The 12,176-nt window shown below is 36.7% G+C and overlaps 1 protein-coding gene across 1 annotated transcript in view; it reads right to left on the bottom strand.

Moving 5' to 3' along the window:
- Nucleotides 1-749: 749 nt before the first annotated feature.
- The window catches only part of zgc:174356 (uncharacterized protein LOC100137120 homolog), a 37,799-nt gene continuing 26,372 nt past the window's right edge, over nt 750-12,176 (bottom strand). Inside the window, exon 6 of the mRNA XM_059519544.1 lies at nt 750-1,655. Within this exon, the coding sequence (XP_059375527.1) occupies nt 1,604-1,655 (52 nt within the window). The 3' untranslated portion in view covers nt 750-1,603. The remainder of the gene's footprint in view (nt 1,656-12,176) is intronic.

Below are 12,176 nucleotides of genomic sequence, written 5' to 3'. Positions count from 1 at the left end.
GTCAGCACTAATCCAGGCAGTGATGCAATAAAGCCGTAGAAAGTCCTCCCCAGTTCCATCCGGCCGTGTAGAATTGTATCGATCAGAGCCACAATTAGGGAAGACTTGAAAAATAATGATTCCTTTCTATACTTATGCATAGATATTACTAGGAGAGATGCTTGGAGATTGAATGGCTTTTTCGACCACTTCACGACATATGCCAGGCAATTAATGGCATCTTCTATTTCTCATTACAGAGGGTGTCAGCATCAACTGCACCCGGGGCTCAAGGGCAGTGCAGTCTCCTGAAACAAACACAGAGCTGCACCAGCTTTATGATGTGTACATGACACTGCCTCCATTATTTTTGGAGGAACAAAACGGAGTCTCAATTCCAGCACAGTCTAAATGGCTTTGTTAGGATTACTTAACCAACTCTGCATTTTCAGCTTTCTGAAACATTCTTGATGCATTTGGTATCAGTCTGATCATTTAAATACGATACAATTCAATTTCAGTCACGCTGCAATGCCTTGATTAGATTCATCTTGTCAGCATTTGCACTGGGTAGCAATGATAATTACAACTGATGGGAAGCCTTTGCGGTGTGTGTAGCATCAGCTCATAATGAGATTCTCTCCAGCCTAGTTTTGGGAGACGCTGGCCCTCGCTGCTCACTTTGTGCTAGTGCTTTAATGTCTATTTGGATGCGTTTGCATGCGTCCAAACTTCCAAAGGCTGTTGAGGGAGCTCTACTATTCTCATTCCCATCACAATCAGCCAGTCAATTTCAAGCAGCCTCAAGACAATGTTTTACATCATAACGCGGCAGATTTGATTGGGACAAGCTGCAACAAGAAGTGTCATTCAAGGAAATGCTATATTGTCTTGAGTAAAGTTTGGGAAAAGAAATGTACCTTTTCAACAGTCCATAAACAAGCCTCCCATTTAATCTTTCCTTCCATATTTAGTTCCTTCCCCAACAGACTATCTTTGACTGAAGTTGTGTGGTTGACAGCAGAACCCATAGTCCTCTGAGTTCTGAGAAAGAAGAGCCACAAAGAGATGTCTGTGGGCCAGCAAATGGAGGAAATACTTTTAAACTCAACTTAAATCTCAACTTAATGGCATGAAATGTATTTAATTGTCGAACGATTCCAGGATTCTGGCCTTTCAGTGTAATTGTAAACGGCTTATCGGGGAGAACAATTCAGGGCAGCGATTCTCATTTACTTCATCCAATTCTGGAGTTGACCTTTAACCGTTCTAATTTTATTAAGAGGTTATTAATGCTTTCTCACCGCATGCTCAGGCAGACCGCAATGCATTTTTAGCTCTCCAAAGAACTCAGGGAAAGCCTTTTCTGCATGATATCATTCTGTAATTGTATATTTTATTATACAGTACTTACATATATTACAAATGAATCTGTTTTAAGTGCAACAGGTGAATGCATTTGAATTACACAATTTTGTTTGTGGTGGAATATGTGCTAGTAAGTGATGTGTTCCTCACAAACAATGAAAAACGATTTCAGGACTTTTAGAGAAGATCAGTTCACCACAGAAAAGCGTGCAATATCCAATCATGGATCCACTTGAATAACCCAGAAGGCGGAGATTCAGTCTGAAAGCACAAGTCGAGGATGAGTGGCTGGCATCTCGCTAATCCACCTAAAAGCCAACAGAGAGACATGTCAGTCACAATAAGAGGAGGTGCCACGAAGCAGAGACACACAACTTCCTTCACAGTATACGCTCCTCCAGTGATTTAAGCATGATTTTAATCTGAAAAGCATGTTTATTTTTTACATTTGAAAATAATAACATTTGATAATTTTTCGTAAAGAATGAAAAACCAAATAAATAAATAACTTCTTGTATGTGTAATTCAGTGCTGGCTCAGGAATGGCAGCAGGCCACCAGGGGTCATAAATAGGCCATTCATAATTCACATGGAGGTTTATGCAGTGTCAAGGGCAAACTAAAACCTTCCTGTCTCTGTGGCTTTCACTAGCAGCTGAAGTCTTTTTCTTGTAGCTCAGTGGGAACAGAAAAAATAGTTTTATTGCATTTTTGGATAAAATTGTTGGCACATGCATAGATGCATCTGTTATATATTTTCCAATGGTTTTGCGCCATATCTCCTGCACAGGTCTACTTGCAATAGTTGTTATAATGATTCATATTTATTTTCATTTAACATATTTTAATGTAGTTTAATTTTATTCTTGTATATTTTGGATGTAACTAAATATAACATTTTTGTGTGTGTTGAGTTTTTTTAATGTAAATATTAATTAAATAATTATGTTTAAAAAATTATAAAAGCAAATTAAAAAAATTACATGTAACATATGTAAATAACTACATAATACTAAATTATCATTTAATAATGTAAAATATTGTAAATGAAAAATTAACTGGTATTGCAATAGATTGTAAATAGATTTTATAATATTTTTTGTAATAATTGTAAAATATTTATTTTAATTTAAAATACTTTTTTGGTAACATTTGATAACAACTTATTTATTATATATAACTTATTTCAGTAAAACAATGCAGATTGCATTTGATATATTTGTTTAGAATTATGTTTGTTAGTTGATAAATAGTTAATCGGTTTTTTTAACATTAGCCAACAATGAGCACAACCTGTATACAGAATTACCTTATTATATGTAAACCTGTACATATACTACGGTTTCTCTTAGCATTAATAGCTGAATTTCTTAGCATCAATTAATTCATTAGGTAACATGAACAATAACTTTTAAACAGATTACAATAAGATCCTGCAATTCTCCTCATAAATCGCTTTACCTGTTAAATAATGTTAGTAAAGAGCCTATAGAAATTAGTAAAACATCAAATAATGGTAAGTGCACAATACATTCTGTAATAAAAATAAATAATGTTAGTAAGGAGCCCAAAATAATTAGAAACACATTAACTGATGCTGAAATAATTATTATTATTAAAAAAAAAATTCACCAAAATGCTCTATTGCTTTTAAGTGCTGTTCAATGTTTGTTCATGGAAACGAATGTTTTAAGTCATGTTAACACACTTCAAGAATGAGCAGACCTTGAATGTTAAGAAATCTATATGTATAAAAAAACTAAGATAATTAATGTTTTTAAAAAGTGTTATTTTATGTCAGTACACATTAACTAATGCACTGACAAATGTAAAAAAAAAAAAATTAAGAAATGTATTAGTGTATTTAGTAGTTAAAATGAACAAAGATTACTGTTGTTAACAGATCTTGTTCATTGTTGGTTCAAGTTAGCAAATGCATTAAGTAATGTTAATATATTCAACCTGTCTGAAATTTGCCCCTGAAGCAACCCGGAAGTAACCCGCCAAAATAAAAGCCTGCTTTTTAAGTTTGAATATGATGAAAACGCTTTTGTTTATTTATTTTTAGACGCTTTTTTCCAAAGCGACTTAAAATTGGTGAATACATAAAGTGATTCTTCTTAAAGAGGCAAACAAACAAAGTAGTAAAAAATATTAGCATTTTATTTTTAAGTTTATTTTCTATAAAATAAATGCATTTGTATTTAATACTAGGACTGCTTTTTATTTTTAATAATATTAAATCACACACTATTATTTAGTTTATTTACTATTATTGAATTTAAAAAAACTACATAAATAGTGTAATAATATTATAACTATTATTAATTAATTTTTTATAGTTGCATTTATTGGGTCACGCTATATGCAGTGTGAGGACCAAACCAAATCTCCAGGTGCTCTTATGAGAACCAGGCTGAAAAAATTATGTGCACCCTGATTATATATATTATATTCTTTTTTTTTTTTTTTGAAAGTATATGAAAGTAAAAATTAGTTAAAATGTTTCAATATAAACATCTAAGTAAATAGAGGAAACAGGCTGAATCAGTTTCCCCAAAAAGAGATACTAATGGAGAAAATGGCAGGATGTCAGGATAGTAAATCTAAGGGTTATCCATACATTTGTCTAATAGTTTTAACAACAACAGCTGAGTGAATTAGTCATTTGCTTGCAACCTGCAAATTTGCAATCACAAAAAATTACTTTCTTCCATTTTCAGACACATTAATCTAAATCCATCTCCATATCCTGATAAATATCCTAGGTTTGCTTTCCATGCATGAGCATATGAGAAAAAGCACAGTTATAAGAGCATAATAATTTTTAATTCTGGGAAAGGTCAATAATAAATATGCAAAAGCCATTTCCAACATGCAATCTCGAAAAGAGACTTTAACAAAGCAGCCCTTGAATGACACTAATTAAACAGGCTGGATCGTGCTGCAGTGTGGACGGCTAATTGTTGTTGTCAGGCCGAATGCAGGTGTGTCGCACGGCTCAGTCTGAACGCATTTGGCTTTGGCAGACAGTGAGACAGGCCTTTATTTTCATGCCTAATGAGAGGGTACAGGTGCTAAACAGTGTTAGCTGGCCACTGGCATTGCAATCCTTCCAAAGTTTCATTGAATCTCATTGTATGAGCCACACAGAGGTTGAATAGGGCACTAATTGCAAAATCGTATATCAGAAATGTTCATCATTTCAACACATTTGAAATCAATATCATCATACTGTTCCTCTGATGCAATAACTAATTACGTGTTATTAAATAACGTGATCTTTTTTTAATGCATAAATCTGTAAATAATTATTGGTAATAATAATATTTACATAATAATTATCACAGTTGCATTAACAACAATAGCAACTATAACAAAAAATGGCAATAATAATAATAATGATGATAATAATAATACAAAATCAGCCGTTTCATAACTACTGTAAATGTAAAAAAAACAATGTGTTTAGCGTTTTTGAAATGTAAACAATATTTAATTTATAATAATAATAACAATAATAATAGTTTGCTGTTGTTGCTGTTATCATTGTTATGATTACAATGTTGCTTAATGTGATTTTTGTGTGCTTGGAATGTAACCAAATGCAACATTTAATGTTTTTGTGTACTGAATGCTTTTGAATTATAAATATATATATATATATATATATATATATATATATATATATATATATATATATATTTTTTTTTTTTATAAAAATACTAACCATAGCATTTATTATTATTATTCATTTAGAATTACGTATTAAATTAAATGTAAATGAGACTTGTGAGGCCATGGTGGGTCTGGCTCCGAGGCCGCGGCTCCAACCACCGCCTTGGCCTCTATGGCTGGACCTCTACTGCCCCCCCAAAAAAATACTTGGGAAAATTGATGGGAATGGACTCAGGCCTGGAGCTGACACTGGGCTTAACTGGGGTTCAAGAGCCCTCCCTGAGTTCGTCTGGGATTCAGGAGCCCTCTCTGGGCTCGACAGGAATTCAGGAGCCTCTTCTGGGTTAAGTGGGGAATCAGAAGCCATCCCTGGGCTTAACTGGGATTCAGGAGCCCTCCCTGGGCTTGACGGGGAATCAGGAGCCTCTTCTGGGCTCAATGGGGAATCAGGAGCCCTCCTTGGGCTTAACTGGAGTTCAGGAGCCTCTTCTGGGCTCAACGGGAGATCGGGAGCCTCTTCTGGGCTAAACTTAGGAGCAGGAGCCTAATCTAGGCATAACCGGAGATTGGGAGCCTCTTCTAGGCATAACAGGAGATCGGGAGCCTCTTCTGGGCATAACAGGAGATCGGGAGCCTCTTCTGGGCTTAACTTAGAAACAGGAGCATCTTCTAGGCATAACCGGAGTTCGGGATTCTCTTCTGGGCATAACTTAGGAACAGGAGCCTCAGCTGGGCATAACAGGAGATCGGGAGCCAGGACACAGGAGATACAGGGCTTAGGGTCAGAGAGGAGATCTGGAGGTCTCGGGGAAGGGTTGAGGCAAAGGAGGGAGTGTGCTCTTTGGAGTGGTATGTGGATGGAGTTGGCTTATGGTGAGCTGGAGCACCTACATGCTTCTGGATGGGAGGAGAATTAGGGTCCTCCAAATCAATGAAAAACTTGGAACCAGTTAGATCGAGGACATAATTAATAAATTCTGCTACAGGTCTGCGACAATCGTCAGCAATCAAAAAGAGAAAAGATCGTCATCTTTTAGTCCCATCCAAAAGTATGTATTAATAGTGGAGTCGCTCCAACTCACCAGAGGTATCAGGCTCAGGAACTCCTCCACATACTCCTCCAAAGACCTTTCCTCCTGCAGGATCTCACACATGTAGTCTTCGGCCCAGGTCATTTTGTTCTTGGTCGTTAGTGCTGTTTATGCTCGTTCGGTGATGGTAGGATCTTCTGTAAGGGAGGCGGACTGGAGGCAGGGGTTGAGAGGAATACTGGAATTTATTGAGACCGGCAGAATATGACAGTGGGAGAGAGGTTGATGGATGGAGAATGAGAATCCTTGCATTCGGGTAATGCACTTGCCGGATGGGGTGACCAGAGTGGAGGATGGTGAGCACACACCTCGGCGATGGTGAGTAGTTTGAGGTGCTTGACCGAAGAAGCACTGGAGAGTAACTGGAGCCACGGGGAAGAGAAGGCAGATTGGGGAGAAGGTAAACACAAGAGGTAAGTATTAACGGGAGTCAACTCTAGCAACTATGCAGAGGAATGTTCCGCTGATCAGTCACGAGATCCGATCGCGAGAGTGACTGAGGAGTGAGTATTTATAGTGCAGGGGAATTGATGGGATGATGGTGAACAGGTGCTTGGGATTGGATGATAGGAAGGTGTACAGGTGCAGGAGATGAGTGATTGAGTGAGGGAGTGCACGGTGGATGAAGAGCCTGACTGACTTATGACAGTTTTAATGTTGTTAATATTTAATTAAAGTTACATGTACAGTAAATTAAAAAAGTATTAATTATTAAAATAATAATTATATATATACATATATATATATATATATATATATATATATATATATATATATATATATACAGTACAGACCAAAAGTTTGGACACACCTTCTCATTCAAAGAGTTTTCTTTATTGTAGATTCACACTGAAGGCATCAAAACTATGAATTATCACATGTGGAATTATATATGGAATTATATACATAACAAAAAAGTGTGAAACAACTGAAAATATGTCATATTCTAGGTTCTTCAAAGTAGCCACCCTTTGCTTTGATTACTGCTTTACACACTCTTGGCATTCTCTTGATGAGCTTCAAGAGGTAGTCACCTGAAATGGTCTTCCAACAGTCTTGAAGGAGTTCCCCGAGAGATGCTTAGCACTTGTTGGCCCTTTTGCCTTCTGTCTGCGGTCCAGCTCACCCCTAAACCATCTCGATTGGGTTCAGGTCTGGTGACTGTGGAGGTCAGGTCATGTGGCGCAGCACCCCATCACTCTCCTTCTTGGTCAAATAGCCCTTGATGCCTTCAGTGTGACTCTACAATTTTCATAGTCATGAAAATAAAGAAAACTCTTTATGTTTTGAATTTTAAATGTAATTTTTAAAATGCTGTGTGGTTTCACAATTTTGCTTCAGTTCACAGGTTCATTTAAGGCACGGGGCCATAATCTACACCTGCAAAACTGCCATGCTGTTGTTTTGGCTGAGAAAAAGCATAATTATTCATGATTAAAATAGAACAGGAGTTGAAACAACAGACAAAGTCTCAGGGGTCTTGCATATTTAAAGGCAGCCATGTAAAATACATCCTCTATGCATTCAAAACTGTATATGCATCTGTCCAATAAAGTCAAGAGTCATCAAACATTAATCTTAACAACACTTTGCAATATAAAAATTAATTTCGAGACATGAAAAATGGGTGCCTTACAAAACCTGAGGTGCAGATGTTAAAGGAGTGTATATTTTGGCCACAGCACTCACAAATTTCTTTTATAATCTCCAGACTGAAACTCTTAGTCATTATAGATTCACAGCACAAAGCAACACTCATTGTCATGGTGCCGCCATAGTAACCAGACACAAAATTTACTCCAAGGATCTCAACACTGTACTTCCCTCAAGGCTAATGCCAATAAACATTTATTCAGGAAAAATAAATAAATAAAAAATAAACATAAATAAATAAACAATAAAAACAAGAGGAATGTATTGACCAACTGCCATGCACATTTTAGCTTCAAACTCTGCAATAAAGGTCCAGCTTGAGTTGTGGTTTTCATTGATAGACAGAATAAATACAATTTAAATGATCACAAGAGGTTTAGCTAAACTCCATGTATGGATTCAAATGTCAGTCATGTCTAACTGAACCTGTATCATGCCACTGCCTAAAGTTTTATAGTACTGGTTTAACAGACAATGTAGATATGTACACCACTACTGTCCAAAAGTCTGGGGTCAGCCATTTTTGTCTGTATGTATGTATTCTTATTTATTTATTTATTTTTGGAAAGAAATTGATTTTAATTTAGCAAGGAGAAATTAAATTGATCAAAAATGACAGTAAAGACATTATAATCTTACAAAATATTTATGTTGTTCTTCAAGCATTCTATTTACCCAGAACACTGAATATACAAACCCGATTCCAAAAAAGTTGGGACACTTGTACAAATTGTGAGTAAAAAAAAGGAATGGAATAATTTACAAATCTCATAAAATGATATTTTATTCATAATAGAATATAGATAACATGTCAGATGTTGAAAGTGAGACCTTTTGAAATGTCATGCCAAATATTGGCTCAATTTGGATTTCATGAGAGCTACACATTCCAAAAATGTTGGGGCAGGTAGCAATAAGAGGCCAGAAAAGTTAAATCTACATATAAGGAACAGCTGGAGGACCAATTTGCAACTTATTAGGTCAATTGGCAACATGATTGAGTATAAAAAGAGCCTCTCAGAGTGGCAGTGTCTCTCAGAAGTCAAGATGGGCAGAGGATCACCAATTCCCCCAATGCTGCCGCGAAAAATAGTGGAGCAATATCAGAAAGGAGTTTCTCAGAGGAAAAACTGCAAAGAGTTTGAAGTTATCATCATCTACAGTGCATAATATCATCCAAAGAAGGGTCAAGGCCAGAAAACCATACTGGATGCCCATGATCTTCAGTGCCCGGTTGCATGAAACTCCTTAAGTGAGGGTTTCCCTGAGGGAGAAAAAATCCCTGAGGTAAGGGATTTCATTAAGAGCGTTGCAAGAAACCTCTTAACTGTCACCCTTACCTAAGTGTTTATACTAAGCGTTTCACAGTAGTTTCTGACAACATACGGCAAAGATCGCCGTGGTTGCTATAGTTACTACCTCTAACAGTAAACAGAAGATAACGAACCACAAAGCCAAACCCTTGCTAAAATCACACTTGTATTAATATATTAGTGCTATGGAGAGTACAAACATAACAGAAAACAAAAAACGTAAACCAAACTGGACAGAGGAGGAAAAGGCAATTATTGTTTTCGTAAGTGGTTATAATAATAATAATAATACTTTTCAGCCTTTCATCAACCATTCATCGTCTCCAAGAGATTATTACGATCATTAAAAACACGCCTTGGTATTTCCTACTCTTCAATTAACACTAAATCAGCCATCATATTTTGAGTTTAAGTTGACTTAAGGGAGCTGTTTTGGTCCCTTAAATTTATTAAGGTGAAATGGCCACTAAGGACTTTGTAGCAACGCTTAAGGGAACACTTAGATAATTAAGGGAAAAAACTTAATAACAGCCTTAAGTTCCTTTAGGAAACCCTTGGGGTTTTTTCTTGCAACCCAAGTTTCACTAAGGGTACCCTTAACCTTATATCTAAGGGATTTCTTAGCTTAAGGAGTTTCATGCAACCGGGCACAGGCCCTTAGACGGCACTGCATCACAACAATGGGAATCACAACATGGGCTCAGGAATACTTCCAGAAAACATTGTCGGTGAACACAATTCACCGTGCCATTCGCCGTTGCCGGCTAATACTCTATAGGCCATATCTAAACATGATCCAGAAGCGCAGCCATTTTCTCTGGACCAAGGCTCATTTAAAATGGGCAAAGTGCTCCCATCCAGACGTTGTCTCTTTCAGGGAAGACGTTGCATTTTCCCACACGACAATGCCAGAACACATACTGCATCAATTACAACAAGGATCCGGGTACTGAAATGGCCAGCCTGCAGTCCAGATCTTTTACCCATAGAAAACATTTGGCGCATCATAAAGTGGAAGAAGCGACAAAGAAGACCTAAGACAGTTGAGCAACTAGAAGCCTGTATTATACAAGAATGGGACAACATTCCTATTCTTAAACTTGAGCAATTTGTCTCCTCAGTCTCCAGACATTTGCAGACTTTTACAAAAAGATGATGCCACACAGTGGTAAACATGGCCTTGTCCCAACTTTTTTGAGATGCATTGATGCCATGAAATTTAAAATCAACTTATTTTTTCCTTTAAAATTATACATTTTTTTGTTTAAACATTTGGTATGTCATCTATGTTGTATTCTGAATAAAATATAATATTGAAATTTGAAACTACAACATCATTGCATTCTGTTTATATTCACAATTTGTACAGTGTCCCAACTTTTTTGGAATTGGGACATACTTACTGCACATACTTTGCACATCTGTGTGAATGAAGTGGGAAAATCTATCCTTCTTGTGCCTCTCTAAAATATAAATGTGAGAAAAAAAGGCTTTCTGTCACTTTTTACCTGGATAAGCATCAAAACATCTTCAGAAACTCCTGAATTCTTAATGAGTTTTACCTCACAGTCTGTTTCATGGATGACAACCTCCATAAACATCTTGCCACATTATTCACAGTTCACAGTTACAATCCTGCCACTAAAACACTTTCAAAAAATAGTACTATGTGCTATTACTGTGTACTATGTTAAGACAAGCTGCATTAACAGTGTTTGTGACATTGTTGATTGCTGTTGATTATCAAATAAAGTTTGTAAAAATTAGCAAAATATTGTATCACAGTACAAAATTCAACCTTAAAGTATCCAGTATATACAGTTGCATCTCAAAAATTAGAATATCATGGAAAGGTTCTTTATTTATTTTTTTATTTAAAAAAGCAAACTTTCTTATATTCTAGATTCATTGCACACAAACTGAAATATTTCAGATTTTTTCTATTCTATTTTCAATTAGAGTTTTTTGTTTCTCAAAAAATTAGAATATTTTATCAAAGATCAATCAAAAAAAAAAAAAAAAAAAAGATTTACAAAACAGAAATGTTCAAGATCTCCAAAGCAGTTTTAATTATGCATTTAATAATTGGTTGGGGCTCCTTTTGCACAAATTACTGCTTCAGTGCGGCGTGGCATGGAGGAGATCAGCCTGTGGCACTTATTGAAGCCCAGGCTGCTTTGATAGTGGCCTTCAGCTCCTCTGTATTGTTTGTCAGATGTTACTTATCTTCCTCTTCACAATACTCTAAAATCTCCTGGTAGATGGCTGCATTGACTTTGGACTTGATAAAACACAATGGACCAACACCAGCAGACGTCACGGCACCCAAATCATCTCTGACTTCAGAAACTTCCCATTGAACTTCAGGCAGCTTGGATTCTGTGCCTCTCCAGTCTTTGTCACGGTTGGTAAACCGTGATCTCGGGGTGTTTGCACTTTGTGGTGAAATCTGTGTGTTTCGCGTCTGCACTGATTAGCTTGTGGGTGTCTCCGTTAATTGTCATCAGCAACAGCTGTCACTCATTACTCATCCACTATATATTGGCTTGTCTCACGTCTTGTGTTTGTGAGATCGTTGTTATTTGTTTAATGTGGTTTCCCTGTCCGTATGCTTTAGTGTTGTATGCGTTGGATGTCTGTGTTACCTTTGAACTTCATCCACTCTTCGCACGTTCACTCAGCCACGGACATTTACCTTCGGCTCTATTCCCCGCAGTTCCTGTGCCATCCTCTCCTGTTGTCTACACGCCGTCATCATTTGGATTACTCACCCTCTCTCCGCCACCATCAGGATTCCTCACCTCCTCAACACCACGGAGTGTCGTCGTCTCAGCATCATTGTTTGTTTGTGTATTTATCTTCATCTCATCTCATTAAACTGTTAATCTCGCATGTGCTTCCAGACTATCTTTATACCCACCATCACAGTCGTCCTCTCCTCCAGACTCCAGACCTTGATTTCCAAATGAAATGCTAAATTTACATTCATCTGAAAAGAGGACTTTGGACCATTGAGCAAAAGTCCAGTTCTTTCTCTCCTTACCCCAGGTGAAATGCTTCTGATGTTTTTTTGTTTTTTTTGTGGTTCAGGAGTG

This window comes from Carassius carassius, chromosome 31, assembly GCF_963082965.1.
Source record: "Carassius carassius chromosome 31, fCarCar2.1, whole genome shotgun sequence".
In the NCBI taxonomy this organism is placed as follows: domain Eukaryota; kingdom Metazoa; phylum Chordata; class Actinopteri; order Cypriniformes; family Cyprinidae; genus Carassius; species Carassius carassius.
Note: the sequence above shows the minus strand (reverse complement) of the source record. Positions and strands in the feature narration are given on the sequence as shown.